At 60.1% G+C, this 25,925-nt stretch overlaps 1 protein-coding gene across 1 annotated transcript; it reads right to left on the bottom strand.

Moving 5' to 3' along the window:
- Positions 1–295: 295 nt before the first annotated feature.
- ADAM11 (ADAM metallopeptidase domain 11) lies at positions 296–16,794 on the bottom strand. Its single transcript, XM_075559390.1, has 26 exons — positions 16,737–16,794; positions 16,134–16,309; positions 8,320–8,396; positions 8,084–8,150; positions 6,716–6,801; positions 6,560–6,635; positions 6,115–6,181; positions 5,977–6,044; positions 5,574–5,648; positions 5,416–5,487; positions 5,117–5,283; positions 4,560–4,644; positions 4,369–4,459; positions 4,207–4,258; positions 3,783–3,882; positions 3,629–3,700; positions 3,448–3,540; positions 2,642–2,722; positions 2,167–2,217; positions 2,015–2,078; positions 1,729–1,828; positions 1,396–1,515; positions 1,143–1,311; positions 938–1,052; positions 758–848; positions 296–344 (listed from the first exon to the last, which is right to left on the bottom strand). Exons 1-26 carry the CDS (start codon positions 16,792–16,794, stop codon positions 296–298), a joined length of 2,322 nt encoding a protein of 773 aa, XP_075415505.1.
- Between the last annotated feature and the right edge of the window lie 9,131 nt (positions 16,795–25,925).

Raw genomic sequence — 25,925 nt, 5'->3', positions numbered from 1 at the left:
TCAGACAGCGGCGACATGGCAGACAAAACAGATGTAACACGGAAGCTGGCTGCTTTCTCGGGCAGGGGCTGTAGCTGGCTGGGGTGGGGCAGGGCATGGTCACAGAGGGGCAACCGCAGATGGACAGGGGAGAGCGAAGGGCAGCGGGGCAGGCTGGGGCTCACATTCCAGGGTAGCCTCTACCACCCCCAGAATGGGGGAGCTGCCCTCGCCACCCACCCACCCCCGCCCCAAACCACAGAGTGCCAGGCGGACGTGATGATGGAGACAGGCCAGCAGGAGGGGATGTGCTGGGTCACACCGCCCCCTGTTGGGCCGGGTCATACCTTCCACGGCGGATGTTCCTTCAGAAGCCAGGGAGAACAAGCAGACAGAGAGGGAGGCAGCTGTGACGGACCGTCCTCTCAGGGAGGGGACGTCCAGTCTCATGAGACCCCCCTAGCCCAGGGATAGGCGTCTCCAAGGCCTGCCCATGACTGCCTTCAAACTCAGGGTCCCACAGTCACTCCCCATGCCCTGGGCCTGCTCAAGAGGACTGGGGCCTAGGCTGGTTTCTAAGAGAAGTTGGAAGTCAGGATCCCTACCCACCCATGTAAAACCTCCTGGGTGTTCACACAGAGCCCATCAGCTGGTCTGGGCTTGTGATTTACGGTTCTGGTCGAGTCACCTCTTGGGACAGCCACTCAGCTCGGACAGTCGGGTTCCCAGAACCACCGAGGATGCGGGGGGCATGGAGAAGGGGTGGGGGACCACTTACTTAAATCCCCAGCCTGTGCCACCCAGCACGATGGCTGCCACCAGGACCGCCCCTGCGATCGAGCCGATGATGATGTTGGTGCCACTGGGACCTGCGGAGGGGCACAGGGCTCAGAAAGCAGGGACAGGGTGGAGAAGGGCAGCCACAGGGCCTGCCCCCACCCACCGTCTACAGCCTCACCCTTGTATTTCTCCGTCTCGCTGGTGGGCGGGGCCGTGGGCAAGGGGTTGTAGATGCTGCAGTCTTTGCCCGTCCAGTCCGACTGGCAGATGCACTTCCCTTCATTGCTACAGACCTGGGGGGCGGGGTGGGGGTGGGTGATGAGCAAGCAGCGGCCTGTCTGCTGCAGGGGCCTCCCCTCCCACCCCCGCCTGCAGGCACCCACCCCATGGTGAGAGCAGACCCGGCGATCCCCACTTCCAGGGCAGGTGCTGAAGTTGAAGGCTGCAGCTGGCAAGCAGCGGTGCTCCAGGCACAGCATGTTGGGCCCACAGGCTGTACCGTCCTCCACGTAGCTCAGGTCCGAGCCATCGGCCAGCTGCACATGACCTCCCCTGGGGAAAGGGCCCCGCTAGCCTCAGCGCCTGGCTCCTCAGAGCGGGAACTTCCCCGGCCCCAGCCAGGGGCCAGGCCAATACCTGCAGTCCAGCTCCTTGCCCTGATGGTAGAAGGTGACACTGCTGATGTCTCCCCCCAGGTCCCCAAGACGAGGGGCTCCAGAGATGTTCACGCAGAGGAGGAAGCCACAGAGCACATCCCTGTTGGGCAGGGGGAAACAGTGAGCCCCAGCCTGGCCCCAGACCCCCCTCCTGGACCTTCTCTGGCCTCCTTCCACCTGCCCAACTGATTATACACAGCCCTCCCTTGGGGCTCAGAGGCTCTGCCTAGAAGCAGCTACTGTCCCACCTCTGCAAAGCCCTCCCTGCTCGCCAGGAGCTAGGGCCGCCCTGCTGGAAACCCTGGCCACTTACTGCTTACTGCACTGGACCCAGCCGGATCCTTTGCGCCCGCAGTTCCCACGCTCTGTCCCCTCCACATTCAGCTTCTCATAGCAGAAGCGGTCGGCAGCAGCTGTAGGGGCATGTAAGGTGTCACCTGCCCCTTCTGCAGTGCCCTGGCCTGACTCCCAGTCCAGCTGGATCCCCAAGATGCTAGGGAGGTCACCCACATAAGGTGCATACTTAGCCAGAAGCTGCCTCCCTCCCTTCCCCAGTTCTCTGGGCCTCCCGAGAGCTCCCCTCCCCCAGGCAGACTCACCATGGCCCCAGAGGGCCTGACATTGCCGGTCTCGGGTTTTGCATCGCCCGCCGTAGCAGCGACCCTAAGAATCACCCGGAGAAAAGGGACAGCGACACTGAGTGTCAGCGCACTGAGCCAGTCAGCAGAGGGAGGGCAGCCCCTCATCATACCTGCTCCTGGTCGCAGTAGTAACCATCCAGCTTGTGCAGGTTAGGGGGGCACTGTGGGGAGAGGGCTGCACTCAGCTGAGCAGCCCCGAGGTGCAGCCCCGGGGAGCACGGAAGTGGCCCTGAGTGCCCCCAGGCAAGGGCTCACATCAGAGAGCCTTTGTGTGTCAAGGACAGGCTGGCTCTGAACTCAGACCATCAGGAGGCAAGTCCTGCAGCCACCCCAGCAACGCCGTCACAGGGCAGGGAGGACCCCTGCCTCACAGCGAGGCCCCAAGAAGTGTTGCTCTCACCGACCACTCCCATGGCCCCAGCATGCAGCACATACCACCCCAAATGCTGGGAACCCCGTCGGACCATAAACACTGGCTAATGATTAAAGTAGCAAGGCCGGCAGAACCCCCTTTTCAGACAGAGAAGCGGAACCTGCAGCAGAAGCAGGACCGTGCCCACTGCAGGGCCGAGGAACCCAGCTGACCTGGCTAGAGTCCCCGGTACAGGTCTCTGCGATGTCACACTCATTCACGGCTTCTCGGCAGGACACACCCCGAGGCTCATACTAGGGAAGGGATTTGTTCTGGGGCTCAGGGCCAACCTCCATGGTCCCAAGGCCACAAACTCACCCTGTGCTCTCTTCCTGTTTCACTGGCTCTACCCTCTCTGGGAGGAGCCCTGATGGTGGACTGAGTTACACGCTGGGCTGCTATGCTAATCCCAAGGTCAGCAGTTTGAAACCACCAGCTGCTCAGCAAGAGCAATATGAGGCTTTCTACTCTTGTGAACAGTCACTGTCTCAGAAACCCACATGGGCAGTTCTGCCTTGTCCTCTAGGGTCTCTGAGTCAGCATCGACTCCATGGCGGGGTGTGAACCCCCTGGGGAGAAGGAGCCTCAGTGGTACCATCGGGAACACTGATTGGGTTGCAAACCACCAGGTCTGTGGTTCAAACCATCAGCTGCTGATGGGAGAACGAGGAGGCTGTCTGCTCCTGTAAAGATTTACAGCCTCGAACCCCACAAGGACAGCTCTGCTCTGTTCCGGAGGGTCGCTCGGAGTCAGCTCTAGCTGGATGGCAGTAAAGTTTCGGTTTATTCAGTTTTTAAAACCCTCCCCTGGCTCCCATTCTGCTTCCTCCCCTCCATCACTGTCACTTCTCAGATCGCCAGCCCTCTCCTCCGCCCCTTCTCAGGCCAGACCCCGCCCTGCAGCTACGCCCCGCCTCCCGGCACGCTTCTCCACCCTAGACCCCGCCCCTCCTCCCCACCCCAGCTGGGGTCCCCTCACCTTGCAGCGGCGACAGCAGAGCCCATCGCTGCACATGGCGTCATGGGTCAGGGTGCACTTCTTGCAGCAGTTGCCGCCCGAACGGCTGCACTCCTGGGAGGCAGGGAAACGGGGACAGGTGGCCCCTGATCCTCCCCAGCCCCCTACCTCAGGCCCAACGCGGCGCCCCACCGTCGCTCACCTGCACGGAGCCGCAGTCGCATTCCTCCCCGGTTTCCACGAAGCCGTTCCCGCACTCTGGGGGGTCCAGGAGCTGGACAAGAAGGGGTGTCGTCAGAGTAGCCAGCCGAGACCCTGCCCAAACCCCTCTCCCACCTGCCGGCCCGGGCGCGCACCTTGAGCGGCTTGTTGAAGAGGCAGCTCCCGCCGCCCTCCTGCAGAAACTGGTTGTACTCGTCGATGCTGCAGCGCGAGAACTTGCGCGGCAGGTAGAACCTAGGCCGGATGGGAACACAGTGAGCCCCGTCCTGCCCCTTCTTAGACTGGGGTGAGGGCAACACAGGAGAGGGGTCCCGGTCACCTGGAGGAGCCTGAGGCTCGCCCCCCACCCGCCCCGCCCTTCCCTAGGCCTTGCGCGGAGCGAGAGACTCAGTGTCTCCAGACGAGCCTGTGGCGACGCCCAGTGGCGACAGTGCGCACTGCAGTCAGCCCCGTTGTGCCGGCAGGACGTGTCCACCCGCAGACGCCCACCCAGATAGTACTCAGCCCAGACTTCCCCTTGCTCCAGAGCCTGCCTCCGGTTTGCCCCTCCGAACTCACCCAGTGTCCTCCATGATGCAACCCAGCCAAATGTCCGGGCACTTGCAGTCCCCTGTGGGGTGAGCCAAGGACCTGTGAGGGCAGCCTGAGACCCTCTCCCCACCTTGGAATGCCCGGAGGGTGGTGGCTCTGGGGCCACAGGGGGTCTTGGAGGGCCACTACCTGCAGAGCTCCGGTGTTTGTTCCACATCATGCCCAGGTTCTGCCCCAGCGTTTGGGCCAGGGTCACCGCCATGGCTCCCACGTTCCCGAACTAGGAGTGAGTGGGACAGAAGCACAGAGAGGTCTGCTTACTGCCAAGATCACAGGACCAGCCCCCACCCCAGCGGACAGCCTCCAGCCCGCCTGCTCACCTCATTCACGCCCCCACCCCGGGCCATGGAGCAGACGCCCCCCATGTAGGCAGCCCCGCTGCTGGTACTCTGAAAAGTTCTGCCCCTGGAAGGAGGGGGATGGTCAGAAGGCTGTCCTCACCTTGGGGTCTCCCCAGAAGGTTAGCATCTCCCCACATCTAGCCATGTGACCTTAGCAATCCCCTCTTCATCTCTGGGCTCACTTGCCCACAAATGTGAAGTTCTCCTTAGGTGAGCCCCCAAATCCCTCTATGCAAGGGTCCTTGATCAGGTCTCAGGGTGCTGAGTCCCTGGAGACAGCTTGGGATGGCCAAAAGAGGAAGAGTGAGAGACAGGTGGTCTCGTGGGGCGGGGGAGGGAGGAAGGCCTTAGTTGAGGCGCAGGGGAAGCCGCACAGACTGGCATTTGGCGTGGGTGGGTGGGCGGCAGGTGACATGGGAGTCTGAGACCCCAGAGAGTGCTTGGTCTCAGGCAGGTGTTGAATAAGCCCCAGGGAACAGGTGACTGAAGGGGGCCCCCCAGCAGACTGATAGGATACAAGGGGTGGGGGGGCTCACGAAAAGAGGTGGGTAGCATCACTGGGCTCAGGCAGGCCCTCTCGCCGGTAGACCATGAGCCGGGCCAGGGTCTCTAGGAGGTCGTCCTGCACCTGGATCTTGTCCCCATCGGCCCATGTTTCCATGGCCACCAGCACAATGCGGGTGTTGAGCTGTTCCTTGAATATCTGGGCCCAAAGGGAAAAGGGTGAGGAAGGGGCTGAGGTGGGAGGGAGAACTGGACAGGGGCTCAGAGTATCTTCTAATAAGGGAGAGTACAAGGCTGACACCAGTTGCCGGGGGAGGGGGAGGATGCTCACCACGTCGGCCAGGTTCACCACAGACTTGGCGAAGTTGCTGGTGAGGACCACCGACTGGCGCATCTGCTCAAACTAGGGGGGGGGAGGGAGTGGGTGGCCAGCCGGGCTCCATTCAGGGCCCTCCACCCACACTGGCCCTTTTGCACATGGGGGCTTACCAGCTGGTGGTCATTGATGACAATCAGCTCCACATACTTTGTCTCACTGTGCACCGTGGGATGGCCCCGGCGGACCTGGGAAGTTGGTGGTCCCATGGAATCAGTCCCCTCCAGGCCAGGCCTTGGGGCCAAGCCATGGGCAGACTTGGGGGCCAGGGCTCCAGCCAGGGATAATGTGGATCCCCACTGGCGGAGGGTCCCACCCTCCCCAGGCTGGCTGGAGGGCAGCAGCTTGACTGGCCACATGGCATGTGTGTATGGCAGCCTGGAGAAGGAGGGTGGGGCACCCCCTGTACTCCCAGAAAGGGTTCCCAGCCACCAGATACCCTAGCCATGGGGTGCCCTGTTCTGGACCCCAGTCTGAGGTGTCTGCAGTCCAAGGTCTGTGCAGGCCCCCCCGTACCTGCCTTTTCCTTCTCAGCCTCAGCCGGTGCTGGGGGGCCGGATGGATAGGGGCAGCAAACAGGCAACCTGTGGAGAGGGGTAGGGTGAGGGGGGCAGAGCCAGTCCCCTCCCCACATCCCTTGTCCAACCCCCTTACCTGGCTCCCTGCATCTGATGGGGCCTTCGAGGAGAGGGGTCCGGTAAATGAGGTGAGGAAAGGGTCCCTGCAAAGAGGGGGGATTAGTTCGGGAGTGGGGGAGAGGGCAGGGGCAGCCAGCCTTGTTCTGGATCCAGAGGGGAGGGAACCGGTTCAGTCTTGGATGACCCAGCACCAGCTAGAGCGTCCCTGTGGGATCTGATCTGTCCACTGCTCAGATTCCGGGGTCAAGCTCTGGGGCCAGCCGGGGAGGTGGGGCAAAGGACACTGGAGCCCCACCTAGAGGTTACTTGGGGGACAGAGGGGACACTGAAGCTGGGGTCACTGAGGAGAGCAGTTGGGCTGCTCCTGTTACCAAGGAAGGGGAGGGAGCAGAGACAGTCAATGCCATTGGGGTCAAACATGGCCAGGCCGGATGAGGGCCGATGGGCTGTGTGGGGCTTACCTGGGGGGCTTCCCGAGGCCCAGCCATCTCACGGGGCTCCACAATATAAGTAAAGTTCCCATCAGAGAAGACCCCCCTGCGGAGAGATAGGCTAGCTCCCCACCGTGCCCTGGGCCAGTGGCTGGAGGCCCCTGCACCCAGCCCCCCCATACTCACTGCAGGCCATGGCAGGTGGCGAGAGCAGCAAAGGAGCCCGGGTTCCCCCGGAGCTTCCCCTGGTAGTAGCAGTAGTCCCCGGCACCCTGTAGGGTCACAGGCAGAGGGTGGGCACCTGGAACCTACTCGGCCGGCCTTCAGAAGTGCTGTGGGAGCCTGGCTGTAGGGGCATCCCACGCTCCTTTGTTGATGACAGCTCTATGAAAGCCTTGTGGCGCAGCGGGTGAAGCACTGCCCACTAACCAAAGGGCCGCCAGTCTGAACCTACCAGCTGCTCCGAAGAAGAACGAAGCGGTTCGCAGCCTGGGGAAGCAGCCCTGCAGGGTCGTTAGGCGCTGGGACCGACTGGATGGCAGTGGGACTTGGGTGTGACATTTATACAGCACCTACTGTGTGCTGAGCATGGCTCTAAGCCATTACCAGGCAGTCTTGGAGTCTGGCCACGTGGTGCTAACCCCAAGGTCAGCAGTTCGAAACCACCCACCGCAGACTCCCGTAAAGAGTCACCGTCTCAGAACCCACAGGGGCAGTTCTCCTCTGTCCTATAGGGTCGCTGTGGGTCTGCACCAACTCCGTGGCTGGGAGACTGGGTTTGGGTTGATCTGGTGCTAAGGGTTAGGCATCAGGCTCCTAACTGGAAGGTCAGCTGTCAGCCCACCCGGCCACTTGGTGGCACCAAGACTGTCCCCGTACAGGGTTCTCATGAGTCAGAATCAACTCTTGGTTTGCATCTCATTTGTATGGTACCGCCCCCCGCCCGACCACTCGGTGTAAACACGGGATCTCACACTCAGGAACATTTGCAGCTGCCAGTGCCTCCCAGGGAGTTTGTGTCAATCCCCACCTGCGTGCCTACCGACCCCCATACACACACACACATACACCTGCCCAGGGCCTGTGACTGAGGGCTTGAGGGTCCCAGGTACCCCCTCCCCACCCTGCTTCCCGAAGAATAGCTCAAGCTCCAGTTACTGAACAGGCTGGGGGTGGGGGTGGGGTGGGGGGCGGCTATTTATAGCCATTCATTCATCGCTGCTCAGTCTCCCTCTGGAACTGGGCCCTGGGACCATGGGGTCCCAACATTGGAACTTCCCAGGGCCTTAGACAACAGGGCATTCCCCCACCTGCCCCCTCCTCGCTCTCAGAGGCTGGCACAGGGGGCAGAGCTGGGCAGGATCTGAGGGTCCTTGAATGCCTGTATACTGGGTAGAGAGGCCAGATGGGAATCAGACCTCTGGAATCAGGTAAGGGGAATCCCACACCTGCCCACCAGACTGCAGACCTGGGAGAGAGAAAAAGTACCACTCCCCAGGATACCCCAGAGCACACAGACTCCACCTCCCTGATCCCTCAGGGGGGGGCACTCACAGTGCTGCGCTGGGTGGCCCCCTCTCGGCTGAAATGACGCTCCACGTATTTCGAGGAGAGGAGGTGGCTGGGACAAACAGCGGACAGGAAGAAGGGGTCACAGGTGAGGCAAGTTCCCGAATGGAGAGCCATCCCAGGTGCCCCTCCACACCCAAACCAGACCAGGCTTCCCTCCTCCCCCCACCCCCTGCCCTCCCACCGCCACCCCCTGCTTCCCGGCAGGTGGCTGTACTCACTGGTTCAGCTCCAGGTCCAGGGTGAAGTTGGAGTTGAAGGCTGGGATGATGAAACTCACCTGGGCCAGGTGCACAGGCTGGGGGAGAGGCAGAGGGGCATCAATCTGGAGAGGCCTAAAGGTGGGAACTGGGGAGACCTCAAATTGTGGGTAGCTCTCAGGGAGGGACTAAGAGACCATTGGTTTGGAGGGTCCTTTGTACAAGTTCATCTTCCTCTGAGACTCAACATGCCTCTGCTCCCTGGGCTGCTATGTGCCAACCTGGGACAGGCTCTCAGGGTCAGTCCATGGGCAGGGAGGGGGCCCCCTGCTGTCAGCAGGGCCACTGTACTCTCCAGTGGAAAAAGGGAAGGCCTTAGGGAATATGGGAAAGGGAGACAGGTTCCGTTCCGGGTCAAACGGGATGGGGGCAGTGTGATGCCTGGCCTGCTGCAGCAAGCCCCCCGCCCCTCTCCTGTTCCCCAGTCTCAATTTGACTCCTCGCGGGCGACAGACTGGCTGGAATTGATTCCTGGCCGACAGACCCGGGCCCTCCTGTCAGGAGGAAATGCTTTGGTGCCTCTACCCCCGCTCCATTGCCCTCTGCCCGGGCCGAGCAGCCCATCTCCAATGTGTCCACCCCGTAGTTCATCACTAACCATGGACGTTTTCCTGATAAATTTTTCAGAGGGGCTGGGAGGTTCCGGGGTGTCATGGCAAGGTACCAGGCCCAAACAGGACGGCTGCCTTCTTGGGCCTTGGCACCCAGCCTCTGCTGGGGAGGGAGGCTTCAGAGCCAGAGGCTGGTGTGTCTGGGGGGACATGATGCTGAGAGAGAAGGGGTGGGCGTACTCAGGACACTAATGATACACCTAGAGGCGCTGCATCGATCGCCCAGCCTTGGGCTGACAAAAGATCTAGAAGATCGGAGAAGAGCCCAGGGGCTCGGGACTGGGCCCTTTGCCCTACTTGCGCCCACCGAATGCGACCGAGACCCGCTGAGGAGCAGCACTTCAAGCTGTGGCAGAGTTGAAGGAGCAAGCAGGTGACCAAATCTAGGCAGTGTCCCTATCCACAGCCCAAACTTCACTGAGCACTTACTCGGTACAGGCCATTGTGCTAAGGACCTTCCACACCAGACTGCGTTCGAGCCGCCTAACTCCAGGAAGGTAGATAGATACTCTGTGCCCATCTCACAGGTGGAGAAACTGAGGCACAGAGACACTAACGCACTGATCCCTGGTCTCAAATCTAAGACGTGGTACAGCTGAGGTTCAAGCTTTAGGGATCAGCTTCGAGGCCGTCAGTGAGCTAAGAGGGAATGGCCCAGTGCTCCTGAGGGGTTCTGGGAGAGGGGCTGAGAAGAGGCCACGGTCAGAGCCTGGGCCAACAGGCGCCTGGGTCCCATGACGCATGCCCACCCCAACCCAGCGTGACAGCCTCCCAGCTCCTTGCAGTCCTCAGCTCATGATCAGACTTGAAGCTGGAAGTAAGGGACAAGAGACTGTTGCCTTCTCCCCCATCCATGCCTCGGCTGCCTTCGCCTTCCACCCTCCCCCTCCCCCATCCCCACCCCCGCACCCCATCAGGGCCATCTCAGCTCTGAGTTCACCCTCGGGTTGTATGGTTTCAGAGCTGAGCAGCCTCTCTGAGGCTCAGATTTCTCCAGGGACGGTGGAAGATGAGCCCAGGTGTGAGCTAGGAGGTTGGTATGTGTGCTGTTGACTAGCCCCCACCCCACCCCTCACACACCCAGGAAGGCAGCAAGCCAGCACTCTAGCCCCTGCCCAGGAGGAATCCTGAACTGACAGCTTCAGCATCCTCCCCAATCTAGGCTGCCCACCCCTTCCCCATCTGGACACAGGGTGTAGGCCAGATGAGACCTTGAGTGGGGGCCCAGTGCATGCGCAGCGCTGGGGGTAGGGAAGACAGGAGTCAGGAGTGGGGTGGAGGGAGAGGCAAGATTACACTTTTTGACTTGGTGGGGAAGCCCACCTGGGCCCCCAGAGTTTCTGCAGCCAAGAGGCCTGGGGAAGATTCCCTCCAGCTCAGCTTGATGTCACTGTCCCACCCAGCTCCAAGGACCCTGACCTACAGCTGGGTGTATCTGTGTCCTCAGTCCCGTGGGGCTCCAGCACTCTTCAGGTCACACTGCTTCATCCTCCGGCTCCCCCCTCTGCACCAGCTCAGCTGCAAGTGTCCCCGTGTCCCCTGGCTGTGACCCTGCGCCCTGCACTTGTCCCTGGCTTCTCATGTGGTCCAGCTCACTTGATCTCAACTGCTCAGCCCAGGCCATCTGGTCCTCAACTTACAGATGTGGCCGAGGTGGAAGAGTCACCTGGAGGTGACCGGCCCAGGGTGACAGCTGGGGAGTCAATGCAGGGCCCAGTCCACCCTGGGGCTGGGGTTCCCGCCCTGCTTCTGACAAACCTCGCCCCCTCCGTGCCCCGAGTTAGGGCAAACTAGATGGGGTGCAGAAAGACAAGCATTCCACTGAAGGCTCCAAATCACAAGTACAGACACCTGGTCTCCCCTCCACCCCCACCCTCACCCTGGACCTACAACAGACTCAGTCTTGGAAAGGGCTTCAGGATTCGCAAAAGGTCCACAGGCAGACCACTGGTGATTGAGAGCCACTGCCCCACCCGCAGTCGGAGCCCTGGTGGCATAGTGAGTGGGTCGATCATGGGTTGGGAGAAAGAGGAGGCTTTCTACTCCCATAAACAGTTAGTCTCAGAAACCCCCAGGGGTGCTCCAGCTTGTCCTACAGGGGCAAGTGGGTCGCTGAGTCAGAATGGACTCGATGGCAGTGAGCTCGGTCTGTCTGGCCCCTGACACGGCAGCTTGTGGCACAGTGGGTTATGGGTTGAGCTGCTAACTGCAAGGTCAGCTGTTTGAAACCACCAGCTGCTTGGAAGTGAAGGATGAGGTGCCCTACTCCTGCCAGGGCAGCGGGGGTTCCCAGCCAACAAGGACAGTGCTGAGATTTGACCCACATTGTTGGGGACAGATTTACAGAAGCAGATTACAGCTCAAGGCTGTTCCACCTTGTCCTGTAGGGTGGGTTGCCAGGAGCCGGAATTGACCCGGTGACAAGAGGGTTTCATCGAGCCCCTCACACTGCCCCCGACCGCCCCAGCCCCTGCCCCCTCCTGCAAAGTGGGCCCCTGCCAGTGCACGCAGCGCCCCTGGGCCTGTAAACGTCACGTTCTTGACATCCGATCGGCTTACGTTATCGCTGATCGAACTTCCCACAAGGCAACCTTTCTCCCCTGAGCACCCCCCACGCCATGGCCAGGGCTCTGCGCCAGAGCGGGAGGAACTGGGCCCCAGGTCTGAGGGAGCCCACGTGAGTCGCTTCCCCTCTCTGAGCCTCAGTTTCCTCACGGGCAAAAGGAGGCCACTGTGAGGCTGGAAGGCCTGCTAGTGACACGGAGGTGAAGCACTCGGCCGCTAAGAGGGTGGCAGTTCGAACCCACCAGCCGCTCCGAGGGGGACAGTCTGCGTCTCTAAAGACAAGAGGACAGCCCGGGAACCCTGAGTGCTGTCCCCCTCCGTCCCCCAGGGCCCTGTAAGTGGCATCACCACTGTGGTATTGGACTGCCGGGTGAGGGCGCGGTGACAGCCCTTTCCAGCGTGTGACCTTCGGAAGGGTGAGTAAGGGAGAAAGCGCAAGTGTTCCAGCGAAACATGGCTTTGCAGGGCGAGATCTAGGGCCCGAGGCTCACCCCCTCCGAGGACAGGGGCAGGCCAGGAGCGGGGATCTGGGCCCTCGACCCGGGTGACGAGTGATGGATGTCCCTGTGAGGTGCCTCGCCCAGGCCAGCCCTCCTCCCATCCTTGCTTGCTTTGAGGCGAGTTGCCACTTTACGGGCTGAGTGGACACAGAGAGGACAGGAGCGGAGTCCACGTGGGAGCGAGTGTGTCCTGCCTGGGAGGCCCCTCTGCCCTGGCCAGCCTCTGCCCCCACTGCCTCCTGCGCTGCACAGGTGCCCCACTTACCAACGGGGCACAGGGCAGCGGGGGTTCCCCAACAATGAGAACAGTTGGACACGTTTCCAGTGATGAGATTTAACCTACATTTTTGAGGGCAGAGTCACCTCCCTGGAGGGTCATCAGACCTCCAGGGACGGACTCTGGGCAGCTGGGTCCCTGTCTACAGTGAAAAGGTGCTGGGGAGGAGCCCTGGGCCAGGCCAGAGCCCACCCCCTGCCCCACTCACACCCTGACTCACACCCCCAAGTGCCCCAGCTCCTGTTTTGGAAACCCTGTACCAGCGCCAGGTGCCCCAGAAGCATATGTCCAACATCTGTTCCCAGCTCCCAGCCGGGGCATCTGACACATCGGCAACTCTAATCTGAGGACAGGCCGCTATTATCCACCCTCCCACCGGCCCCCAAGTGTCCCAAGCAAGGCCATCGGGCACAGAAAGCTGCGATGGGGGAGGGGTCAGTCTGAAACTGTGGAGCCAGCTTGCAGCCTGAGGCTTTCCCACCCTAAAGTCGCATGGCCAAGACTGTCAGAGGACTTCGCCTCCTCTGTTCAAGGCTGTCCCTATGCAGACTGGGCTCAGCACAAAGCCTGCCCTGCAGTGGCAGAGAATTGTGGGGGACTAGAGAGTGGCCTTGGCCCTAGAGGCGTCCAAGGGCCCCAGGCACCTTGAGTGACTCCCTGAGGGAGCCCACATGACCCTTAACCTTTGCAGCAAGAAAACATCAACACAGACCTATGCACCCAGTGAGGCGCTTCCAGGGAGAGCTGCCCTGGGCACTCTCACAGCGCTCAGCCCAGGTCCCTTCCCTCCCCATCGCCCAGCCCTGCTGGATGGCCCTCCAGGGCCTGCCCTACGCCCACTCTAACAGCCTGCCCTTCCCAGGCTCCCAAGTCCCTGCAGACAAGCACGGCCCACTAGGCAGCTTGTGTGAATTAGAAAGGGTCCCCTTGGAACTCAAGGGCCTACGGATGCTAGCCCCCTTGGCCTCACCTGGGAAGCCCTTGTGCAGTGGCCAACCAGCCTGACTGTCCGCTCTGCGCCTGCATTGCCCTCCTGCCTCCCCCCACGCAGCTGTAGGCTCGCTGTGGCCACAGGTTTCTGCAGATCCAGAACCTCTCCCTCTCTAGCCTGAGCCTGTCTGCTCCCCCCGTGGACCAAACTGTGGTGCTGGGAGCAGAGGTCAAGCAAGGGCAAGAGTCCCCGGCCCCCACCCCACCCTGGGCCCTCACACCATGCCCGTGAGCACGCATGATGCAGGCACAATGGACCGGGTAGCAATCTGGGCTCTGCTCCTTAAGCTGTGTGACCTTGGGTCACACTTGGGTCACTTCGCCTCTCTCTGCCTGTTCTCCCCACTTGGGACATGAGGATGACAGGAGCCCCTACTTCCTGTGCTGGTGGTGAGGATTAAATCATTTAATACATGTCTAGGCAGAGCAGTGCCTGGCCCAGCGGATCATAATTTCTCTACCTCCTTTCTAATCCCTTCCACCCCTAGCTGAGCCTGGGGTCCTCTGCCTCCTGCCAGTGGGGGTGGGTATGACAAGGGCTAGGAGTCTCTCCTTTTAGAAAGGTGACCCTCAAGCACAGCCACCAGCTTTGTCAGTGGGGGAGCTTTTGTGAGCAGGCAGACTTGGAAGAAAGGCCTGGTGCTCGACATCTGAGAAATAAGCCTGCGGGAGAACCCCACCCCCCATGGGCATCACAACAGTGGCCTCTGACGAGGGTGGTGCGGAACTGGTCCGTGTGGGGTGACCAGGAAGCTGCTATCACCAACAACAAATTTGAGTGGCCAGGAAGCTGAGGTCAGGGAGAAACGGACGTGACCAGTCCAGTCACAGAGCAAGTCAATGCCCAAGACACTCTCCCATCTGCCTCACATGACGCCTTGCAGACAGGAAATCTTGCTGTGGGTCCAATACATCCCATAGCCTGGCATTCCCACCCTGTGCTGTCATTTGGGCAAAACTCAAGCTGCATGGTTTGGGGCACTTCCTGTGGGGACAGAGGGGATCAGTGCTGCCCTGACCCCCGCCCAACCAGTGGTTGGAGCCCTTCCAGGCCGGGGGAGATGGGGAGGATGAGAACCTCCTTTGGGGAAGGACATTCCGGATTCGTCTTTTGGTCTCCCCCGGCCTCCTCCAGCCCCAGGGTGGGGTCGGGAGCACACACAGGGCCGGTGTCAGTGGTGGTGGGGGGGCGGGCAGGATAGTGCAGGGCCAGTGCTCAGGTCTTGGAGAACATAACGTGAAGCACCACATTTACAAGCTGGTGAGCTTTGGGCAAGTGACTGAACCTCTCTGAGCTTCGCTTGGCTCATCGGCCAAATAAGCGTGACCTGCAGAGAGGTGAGTGTGAATGTTGAGGCCCACAGACACCCCCTTAGGCACATGTAGACACAGTCACTCTCTTGTTACCTACTCACCCAGAGGAGCGCTCCCCACAAATCCCATCCTCCCAGCCAGCCAACCTAATGGCACTGGTGCTGATCTTCCCAACAGTCTTGGGGACCATGTACCCCACAATCTAACCCGGCCCAGGACACATGTTGAGGCCCTGTCTGTTTGGTAAGGACGAAGCTGAAGCAACAGCCTACCTAGTCAGCCTACCTCCTCTGGTCACCCATACCTGCCCCATGCTGTCCACCCTCTCTGCCCCTGGACCCCACCCCAAATATTGGAACCCCCTAGAGCACAAACCAGAAGTCCCCTCAGTTCAAAAGGGTAGCCCACCCCCAGCCAGGCCACCCTGAGCTGCACAATGCCAAGGCAGGGATGCCACCAGGGGAGGAAGCTGAATTGAGGGCCACAGTCAGAACACCTTCCATGGCCTCTCCATCATCTCCATCGCCCACCCACCCACCTCCCAGGAGGCCTGGTTAGACACTGGAGCCCCCCCACCCCACCCCAGGCCCCTGCAGGCCAGCCCAGCACCATTAGCCCCCCCACCCCCCGTCTGGGCACTGCTCTGAGTGATGGCCCATCTATTATGCATGCTCCTTCCTGCTCCAGTCCATTTCTCCCCACCCTGCGCCACCCCACATCCCCCTCCACCACCCCTCCTTAAGGGCTTTTAACCAAGTACATTAGGCAGGGCCAGATGCCAGTCTGACAGATGTCCCTAATGTTAGCCTCCGTTTCCCTCCCGCCTCCCCCAGGCCAGCCCAGCCCACCTCCCACCACTCCTGACTGCCAGACCTTCTCAGACCCAGCTGCACCCCTCTGTACACAGCAGCCCTTCACCTCCAGCCTCCGCCGCCCCCACGGGTCTGGCTACCTTTCAGCTTCCAGCTCCCGGAGAGCCGAAGCTGCTGAATGAATATTCCATCTGGGTGATTATTATTCACATGATATTAATTAATTATTAATTGCAATTAATCTCCTTCATTCCTAACCTTCCTCTGGGAGGCAGGAGGGACCTGGCAGTTGAAAGTACAGGGGTAGGAGGAGGTGGCCTTTGTGGGGAGCTCAGGGCCCCCAAAGACTTTCCAGGGCCCCACCCTAGCGGGGTGGAAGGACAGGAAGAGAACCCTGCCTGTCTGCCAGTGCACAGTGGGAAACTGAGGCTGGAGCAAGCACTAGGAAGACATGGGGAGAGGCCCGGGGCTGAGCTGAGACCTGGGCCTCCCAGGTTCCCCTCCGTGTGTGTAGCACTAGGGCTGGTGCTGGAGGGCCCGGGCTGCTGGCACCCATCTGACAGCCCCTGAGCAGAAGGGGTAGTTGCAGGGGCGGCAGCAGAGGGGCGACTAGACCCTGACTCTCTTGCTCTGGGGCCCTGGCTGCCCTTGGGCTCTAAGGCCTGCTCGCCCTGTCCTGGTTTTGCCCACCACTAGCCCCACTCACCGGCCCCCCAGGAGGCTCTTGGCGGACCCTGGTGTCCAGCTGCTGCTTCCGGACCTCGCCCCCGTTGCTCTCCCCTACAAGACGGCTGGGCACCGTGACCTGGGGGGCTTCGGGGTCCCCCTCCGGGGGTGAGCTTCCCCAGTGCAGAGCTCCGGCAGGACCCCGGGCCCCCAAACCTGGGAAAGCAAGGCCACAGCTGCAGGCAGGTGCTCTCCTAGGGTAGGAGACTTGGGCATAGGATGGGCAGACCCCATCCTCCACTCTGGTCTGCAGCCCTGCAAGTCGGGGCGGGGTGGGAGGGAAGACCCCCACCGGGAGGAGGCTAGGCGATGCTGTCTGCCCAACAGTCACGACTGCCCCCCACCGCCGCCCCCCCGAACCTGCAGAGACCTGGAGTCTACGGGCCGGCTGCTGAGGGATGGTCCTGGTGGGGCCGGGCCAGCTGGGGACAGGTGGGTGCAGGCGCCCGAATCGCAGGCCCCCTCTGCGCTCTGGCCCGGCCGTCGCCCCAGCACCGCCGGAAAATGGGGCTGCGGCGGAAAGCGCTGCAAAGCCCGGGGCGGGGGTGGGGGGCGCGGAGGGGCCCCGCCGGGGGTCACTCACCGGGCGCGGGGAGCAGCGGCAGCAGCAGAGCCGCGAACGCCCAGCGCCGCAGCCTCATGGCTCGCTCATAGTCTCCGGCCGGGCTGCGGCGGCGGCGGCGGCGGGGGCGGGGGCGGGGAGGCGGCGGCGCGGGGGGCGGCGGGCGCGGGCTCAGCGCGCTCGGGCCGCGGCCATCCCGGCGGGCGGCTGCGGGGCTGAGCGGGCGGCGAGCACGTGAGCCAGGGCCCGCCCCCGCCCCCGCCCGCCCGCGGCCACCGGAGGACAAAAGAGGCGCCGCCCGGGGGGCCGGCCTTCCGGGACCCTCCGCCGCGCGCTCGCTCGGCAGGTGTCAGCGGGCCGCCTGCGCGGTCCCCGCCTGGAGGCCCCTCGCCGGCCCCTCCCCTCACAGGGGTCTCCCAGGTCCCAAGGAGAGGGAGGCAGGGAACCGCAGGGCACTGCGCTCTCACCCGGGCACTGCCAGCCGGCTGGGATCCCGCGCGTCGTCGCAGGTGCGGGGGTGTGGCCGTTCGTCCAGCCGAGTCGCAGGGCTCGGGAGCTGGCCGCCCTCCCCGCGCCTCCATCGGAACGTGCCCCCCACCGTGTGCGGTGCTGAGTGTGCCCACACTTTCTGCCCAGACCCGTGCCCATCCGGCAGGCGCCTTCCAAGGGTCAAAACCACCCTGTGTCCGGGAGTCCCCAAGCTTCCAAGAAAGGCTAGTGGTCCACTGGGACTCTTGAGTCAGTTACACCGATACCCCAATCCTTGCCCTGACTGTCATGCGAACTACCCAGCCCCATGTGGGCTGTGAGCCGCCCCAGTGCTGCCCCTCTCCTGCCAGCTAAAATCTGTGAGGACCGGAAGGCTCCTCTCTCTGACCTCCACTCACCCCACCTCTCCAGGGCCTCGCGGGTTGCCTGTCGAGCCACCGGCCACAGCGGGCTGCCCCAGTGGCCTGCTCCAGCCTAGCTCCTGCCTTCTTGGCCAGATTGGGGTCGTGACCTCTGTTGGGGGTCCTGGGAGACCTGAGACATGGGTGTGGGTGGGAGGCTTTGGACACTGTCAGTGAGCCTGACCCGAATGTCTCCTCAAGGGCAGAGCACCCTGGCACCCAAGGGGCGACCACAGGTCGCTGAAGCACACCAGCGGCTTCAGGGAACCCCTTTCTGAGTCCTCTGCTTCTCTGGGGACCCAGGCCTCTGCCAGGGAGGGGGAGCTGCCTCTGGCACGTGACAGGCACTCCCCACCAGCTCTATTTTAGGCCCGAGTGGTGAGAAGGCGATTTCCCGAGAGGTGCTGACATCAATGCTGGGAACGGGGTGCCTCCCCCCCTTCCAGCCACCTGCCACCCCAGACCCAGATGCTAGAGGAGCAGAGGGAGCTGTCTTGAAAATCACCTTCAGGCTGTCAAGGTGCAAAGGCTGAGGGATGAGGGCCTGCTCTGTGATTGGCTCGGAAACACGGGGTCCAGGAGTAAAGTGGTGCTCCCGTTTAATGGATGGGAGAAAAGGAGGCTTCCCAAAGTCACACCAAGGGTCACCCTTACCCCCACTTTACCAGCAGGAGCAAGTCTATTGGATCCATTCCCCCCCATCCCTCACTTAGTCACCACCAGATGATGTGGTCCTACCCCACCTATGGGGTCTCTCAGGGCCACATCAGGTCAGTGAGTCCCCAATTCCCTGTGCCTCCCAAAAGAGTGTCATTTCAGTGGGGAGGGAGGAGGGGTGGTCCTGGAGCTAATGAGTCTGCCCTGCCCCAACATACACGTTCTAGACCACTCAGCTAGCCCGAACTGTGGCCCAGGCTTCCTCAGCTAAGGCGTCTTCCTGTCACATCTGTGGCCCTAGTTCTTTTCACTTGTTGCTAGGGAGACCTCCGGGCCCCCCAGAGTGATGCCCCCCTATTGGCACCCTGCCAGCTCCAGCAGACACAGGCCCCTGTCTCCCCGGGGTCCTACACTGGGCACCCCTCACTCTTTCAACTCCACTCTCCACTCCTTCCCAACCCACCCTGCACATCCTTTCAGCTCAGCTACAAGCTGCACCCCTCCTTTAAGCAGGAAATGTGCCCCCAGTCCCCCTATTTCCTGTGGTCAGGGGCTCCCCGAGGACAGCCATGATGCCTCCCGTCAGACTGGGACTTCTCAAGAGGTGCAACTCGGTCTTCCCCATCAGCCATAGCCCGGATAGCAAGGGCTGTTTACTTCTTAAACTGGGCTCCTGAGGGGGGTTTCTGGGGTCCCCTCCAGGTATAGCAGGCCCCTTGGTCCCTCCTGCTTACCTTTTGCATCTCTGGGGCCAGCGGCCATGGTGTCAGATTGCCACCCTTGGAGTCATCCCTGGGAAGGAGCTGTGTGTGGCAAATGGGATGGAGGGGCAGGCAGCCCAGGTCCTCCCCAAAGCCCTCCTTCAGGACCCCTCGCTCTTCCTGGGCAGCTTTAGAACCAGGCTGGTGGGGGAAATGGGCTCTTCTTGGCCTTCAGCCAATTTGTCCCTTAGTTTTTCCTGCATAAGGGGCCAAACTGGGCCCAACAGTCCCAGTCATGGAGGTAAGGAAGGGGGTCGATCACTCCTGCCCTGGGGGCAGGCAGTAGACAGTGCTTCCTGCCAGTAGAGGCTGCCCAGGCTCGGTGCCCAGTCCTGGAGGCCTGCAGCAGAGACTCTGCCAGTCAAGGGGGTAGGAACCAGGACTCTAAGCAACTGGCTGGACTCCATCCCTGGCTCCTCTGCTTACAGGATGTGTGACCTCAAGCAAGCACCCACTCTCTCTGAGCCTCCGTTTTCTCGTCTGTGAAATGGGGGTCAGAGAAGCTATAAGCATTCACCCTGAATGCACTGTCAGTTTGGCTTTTTTACCCTTTAATTTTGTTGATACTGTACACAGCAAAATAGATGCCCGTACAGTAGTTCCTGCACGTAAAACTGTGATATTGATCATTCTTGGAGTTGTGTAACCACTCTCCTCCGCCTTTCCCTGTATCCCTGTCCCCTAAGGGTCTCATCTAACCTTTCAAGTTGCTGTTGTCAATTTGATCCCATGTAGATGAGTCTTAAAAGAACACGATGCTCAAGACAGACCTTTTTGAAGCTAAACTATTGTTAAGTTCTACAAAGCCTTCAGGGGACCTTTTTGGCTTCAAGTGTAAAGATTATCTCAAGGCCATTCACCCTCCATGGCTCCAAGAGTCCATGAGAATTTGAAATGATGTCCCGTGTGTTCTCCTCTCTGATCAGGATTCTTGTACAAAATCTTTTTATCAAAATGTTAAGTAAGGTTAACTGGGCACACGGCAAAGGTAGAACTCAGCCCCACATTCCATCTCCTCCTCCTATTCCTGACTGTCCCTCTTCCTTTGTGGTCCTAACTGAAGAGAGAGCAATCGGTGGGTAATGGGTGGCAGCTATGTAAGCAATTGAAAACCCTAACACTGTGCAATGAGCTATAACGGTTGCACTTGCCCTACTATGAACCCAGCTAACTGGCATGTCTTATAAAAGCCATGACCTTGACCCTCCAAACCAACTCCTGTTTGTACATAACATGGCTGCTGTGTGTGCACGTGTGTGGCAGTTATATAACCTCCTGTCAACTTGAGCGAAGGGGTGGAGTCTAGCCTGTCAAGTGGGTCATAGCCAGAGATGCCTCTCTGGGTGGGCATGGCTTTCTCCTGAGAATTCTGGGAACTCCTGTCTTCCTCCTTGGAGGTGGGACACACACTCTCTTTGTTTCACATGCTTGTTGACAAGCCACATGGAGACCCTTCCCAGTGCTGAGATGCTGCCACTGCCACTGGATCCACCACTAGCCTGTGACCTTCCTGCCTTCGGCATCATGGCGTGTGCTGCATGAGTCTAAAGAGTTAACTATGGACTAGTATTGGGCTTATGGGTGATCTGGACTGGGCTGAAATATTTTCTCCATGGGGTCAGAAGCTTAGTTTTTCTTACATGGACCCTCTGGTGGGTTTGAACCACCGACCTTGTGGTTACCAATCCAATGCTTACCACACACTGCCACCAGGCAGGGCTGAAATATTTTCTCAATATACAACTGCTCTTTGATATGAAGTTCTCTCTTACACATGAGTATCGCAGGATTTGTTTCTCTATACTCAACCTGGCCTGTGTGTCACTATAAATATATCTGCTATACAACTTTTGCCAATTAAGCTTTTTACAGGTGTACAATTTATTGACAGTAATTACAGTAATTGGTTGTGCAACATTACCTTTAATCAATGTAGTTGTTTTGTTTTCATCACTGTTGACCCTCTTCCCCCCCCCCCTTCTATCCCTCAAAAAAGTTAAACTTGCTGCCGTCGAGTAGACGCCGACTCTCAGCAACCCTACAGGACAGAGCAGAAGTGCCCTTCAGGGTTTCTGAGACAGTAAATCTTTACAGGAGCCCAAAGCCTCATCTTTCTCCGCGGAGTGTTCATGGTTTTGAACTGCTGATCTTGAGGTTAGCAGCCTAACACAAAATTCACTACACCACTAGGGCTCCTTCTCCTATCCTCAGTTACCACTAATAAACATTAGCCTTTTCTTGTATTTTATATAAGTGCTACTGGTGTTAGGTACCACTAAGTACATTCTGATTCATGTACAACAGAACAACACACTGCGCAGCCCTGTGCCATCCTCCTGATCGCTGCTCTAGTTGAGCCCATTGCTGCAGGTATGTTAAGCCTCTTCACCGACCTTCCACTTTATCAAGCACGATGCCTTTCTCTGACACAAGTCCCTCCTGATAACACATCCAAAGTGTTATGACCATTCTTGCCTTGCCATTTTTGCTTCTATGAGGCATTCTGGTTGTACTTCTAAGATTGATCGGCAGCCCAAATTCATTGCCAACACCATAATTCAAAGGCATGAGTAGATACATGAGCGATCACTCTTTGTCCTTTGGAGATTGGTTTATCTTAGGCTCGTGTTCTTTGCAAGGTGCCAAGGCGAAAACCAGCTTGCTGGAACTCTTGTCCAAGAGAGGAGAGCTTGTGCTCAGTGACATGACACTGGGGGTGGGCAGAGATACCCCAGACGCTGGGATCTGACATTCAGCCTGCTCTCTCCCAGGTCCCAGGGAGAGGGCATCCCCCCACTCCAGGGCCGTGCTCCCTGCTTGGCTCCTTCTAGCTCCGAAGCTCCACGCCTCACTCCAGGGAGGCTGCAGGAGCACCTGGTGCTCCAGGAGTCTAGGCATAGCCATCCTTTGAGGCCCGTGGGGGTCAATGTTCTCCTGTTGCCAAGGGCCCCATATGCTGTGTGGGCTCACAGTGCCTCCCCAGGTCCTTCTGGGAGTTCAGCGTGTGGTTCAGCACAGGGTCTCACTCTAGTAGATAAAGTGCCTCCGCAGCACTCATCCATTCACCCTGCAGGTCAGACAGCAGATCCCGACAAGTCACAGGTGGGATATTAGTGAAAACAGGCTCTGTAGGTCTCCAGGAGGCAGGTCTCAGAGGTGGGGAAGGGGTCGTTATCCCCATCGATTGAAGTCTTGTCACCATCAGTTCTGACTGTGCACTACAGAACCACACCCTGCCCGGGGCTGCGCCATCCCCACATCGTTCCTGGATCTGAGCCCATGGTTGTAGTCAGTGTCAATCCATCCATCGTGGTCGAAGGTCTCTCTTTTCACTGCCCCTCCACGTAACCAAGCAGGATGGCCTTCTCCAGGGACCGGTCTCTCCTGACAACCTACCAAACCCAAACCAAGTCAGACCTGTTGGGTTGGTCCCGACTCTTAGGGCAAGAGTAGACTGCCCCATAGGGGCTCCAGAGCCCCACATCTTCACAAACGCAGGCTTCCTCGTGGAAGGACGGCCGGTGGGTTTGAACCAACAGCAGCCGAGCAGACAACCATGTGACAACCAGGACGCCTCACAGCCAGGATCAGATTCAGTTCTCTCCAGATCTCAACCCTAATAGCCTAGGCTGCCTGTTGGCCAAGTCCCTACAAGTCATGCCTACATCCCGAGGGAAGTGAGGCTGCGTGGCTTACAAGCTCATGGCTGGAAGGTGTCCAACCAGAGTGCTGGAGAATTTGGAACCTGTGCCTGGAAGAACCCGGCATTCCAGGGGCAGGAACACCAAGGTCGAGTCAGTGGAAGGCAGAGTGTGCAGTGGTCTAGAGACAAGAATGGGGGCGGAGTAAGGTACTGTCCGGAGGGGAGGGTATCAGAGGGCTTGACCAGCATTGGCTTTGAGGGGCAGGGGTGGAGGCTGCTGGGAGAAGGTGGAACGGGAAAGCCAGTGTCGAGGCTCCAGGATGACTTCTTAGATACGCAGCCCTTCTTGGCAGCTGGCTGGGAGGGAAACAAGATCCCGGCAAGAACACGGCATTATTGGAAGGGAAGGACCTTTGAAGTCACCTCCTGGAATCTCATCTCAAATGGAGAAAACTAAGGTGCAGAGTCCTTAGGATTGGCACCCTGGGAGCTGCCCAAGGAGATGAGCTGCTCCACAGCCACCTGGGTGGAGGGATGGGGCAGTGGAGCTGGAACTCAGATGAGAATGAAATGGTGGGGAGGTGAGGCGAGGAGGGGAACCCAGACCAAGTGCTGGGCTGGAGGGTCCTCAGGGACCAGGAGAGGCAGAGGGGAGGAAGAAAAGCATCCCGGGCAGGGTGGGGGCTGGGAACGGGAGGTATTTCAAGACTTCCAGATGCTTCTGTCAAAAGGGAGGTGGGAACAGAAAAGGACCCCGAACTTAGTAATCAGCAGGTTATTCGGTGACCTTTGAAGTGAGACTCAGGCAGTGGCCACCAAAGGGCCAAGAGGGAAACCCTGGAGGCAGTGAGTGGGGGGCAGGGGCACCTTCTTCATGTTGCTGGACAGAGCGTGTGTTTTCAGGGGAGGGTAGGGAGGTGTGGAGAAAACTGACCGGGAAGGTGGGTGTGTGTGCAACTTGGGGAGGAGGGACCCCCCTTCCTCTGAAAGAGTAATTGGCTGCAGGAGCCAATGCCCTGAGGGGGTGGGAGGTGACTGCAGGCTGGGGACCTGAGGAAGGAAAGGGGGCTTGCAAAGTCTCAAGTCACTGAGGGGCTTAGCTGATGTCACGCAGCACCCACTGATATTGGTGCCCTGGGGTCACCTCTACTTAAACCCATAGCCCAGGGGCTGGCCGGGAGCTGGGAGTGGTGCTGCGTCGGGGTATAGCTGCCAGAGCTCCCCAAGTTCATGGTCACTGAAATGACAGGCATGGCCCAGGTTTGGGAAGGAGAAGCCACTTACAAGGGTACACAGATAGAAAGGGCAGGGCCAGGTGATGAGGAAGCCAGTGTGGGGCTGGGGTGGAGGAGTAGGAGACCCAGGGAACATAGATGCCACTACAGGGCAGCTGGTAGCGCTGCCAAGGTTGACAGCAGTGAAGGGGAAGATGGGGACGGGGGCTTGTCTGGGCGGCAGGGGGGTGGGGGGCAGCAAGGCCACTAGACTGGGACAGAGGGCTGAGACAGCAGCAGAGGGAAGGGGGAAGGTCCGAACATCAGCTAGTGTCTGGGCCCTAAGAGGGCAGTTGGCAAGTGAACGTGCCCAAAGGGCAGTCGAGTGAGTAGCCGAGACTGTCCCCAGTGCTGGCTGGCAGGAGGTGGCGGCATTCACCACCCTCTCTAGACCTGCTACCCGAGGGACCCTCCCCTCTGCCTCCGCCACTGCCAGGCAGGTTGAGGACCAGATCCACCCACCCACCAGGTTTGCTTTGCAGTTTATTATGAACTCAGATTGTGACCTTCAACTAGAAAGGCCTCCAAAGGCCACCCATGACCTCTGAAGAGGTTGTACACTCAGTTGCTTATTTTCAAACTAACAACTCAGGGCCTCACCCACTGCCAGGCCTCCCTTCTCCCCTCCCAAATGACACACAGATTAGCACCCAGGCCAGGATGGAGAGGTCAGCATTTAAAGAGACTTGCCGCCGACAGGGGAGGGTGAGGAGCCAACACTCACTGGAGAAGGAAAAAGTGACCCAAGAATCGATAGCAAACCCATTTCTGCTCCAGCCTCAGGCTGTGGAACCTCCCTCGGGGCGGCTCTTGGGGGAGGGGGAGATGCACAAGTTGGCAGGGGCATCCTCACCAGGCTGGCCCTGGGACAGCACAAGGCTGGGGTGGGGCCTGGGCAGAGGAGCCCAGAGGGGTCCCCAGAGCAGGCTGTGGCTGCTTCCTGGGCTGGGGTGGGGGTAGAGCTGGGCCCCATTAAGTGCATGGGGGAGGGAGCGCTGGAAGTGCCGCAGCGAGCCCCTCCTCTGCTTCATATGTTCCTGAGGCGCTGTGCGTGGGGGGCTGGGGGAGGGGACACAAACACGGAGCTGCAGAAAGCAGGCACCACAGGCTTGTGGGGAAGGCGGCTGGGGGCGGTGGGCGCACGCACGCACACACTCTTGAGGTGAGAGCCCTGAAGGGCTGCAGCTCCCTGCCCATGGCCCGGCAGCTGTCATGGTGGGCGCTGTCTGGTCAGAGGCCACCAGCCCACTACTTGTGGTCTAGCCCCAGGGTAGCCTACCTGTGGGCCCATCTAGGCGTCCTGGGCTGCTATTTGCTTGGACCTTGGCGTGCAAGCCTGGGCTCTGCGGGGAGGTGCTGGCGCCCGGCTTCTGGTTAGCTTGGTATGGGGTCATGGCAGCATGGCACCCAGAGGTGCCATATCTGGGGTCCCCATGCCTGGAGCCTGTCTGTCTGGCCCAAGGGATGCAGAGGAACAGCTCTCTGCTGGCCGGGGTTGGTCCTGATGAAGCCAGGGGCTTGCAGAAGGCTGGTGGGGGCGGGGTGTGTGTCCCAGAACCGTGGAAAACAACTGGCCAAAGGGTGGTGGGGAGAGGTAGTTTTGCTCTCCTGGAGCTGAGTGGTTGAGGTTCCTGGGAGATAGGACAACAGGGGGTGTTCAGCACCCTCCAACCAAGGGGACTACTCTCCCCAGGCCAGAGGCAGCTGACCTCTCTGTGGGCTGCCAAGGAGAGGGCGGGCGGGGGAGGTAGGTCAATGGGTGGTACAAGGGCAGGAGGTAGCCAGGGGCCTGGACTCACAGTCTGGCTGGAGAAGGGCAGGAAGGGAATCATCTCTGAGAGTCCAGGGGCCACACGATCTGGAGGTTCTCAGGACCAAGGTGGAGGCTTGTGGCCAAGAGCCCCGTAGCTGCTTCTCAGCATTGCCACTAGAGGATGGGACCTTCCGCTTGTGGCTAAGCAGTGGTGGGTCTGGGCCAGAGGGGA

Source organism: Tenrec ecaudatus, chromosome 10 (assembly GCF_050624435.1).
Source record: "Tenrec ecaudatus isolate mTenEca1 chromosome 10, mTenEca1.hap1, whole genome shotgun sequence".
Lineage (NCBI taxonomy): Eukaryota > Metazoa > Chordata > Mammalia > Afrosoricida > Tenrecidae > Tenrec > Tenrec ecaudatus.
The sequence above is the reverse complement of the archived record's forward strand: the minus strand, read 5'-3'. Positions and strand labels throughout refer to the sequence as shown.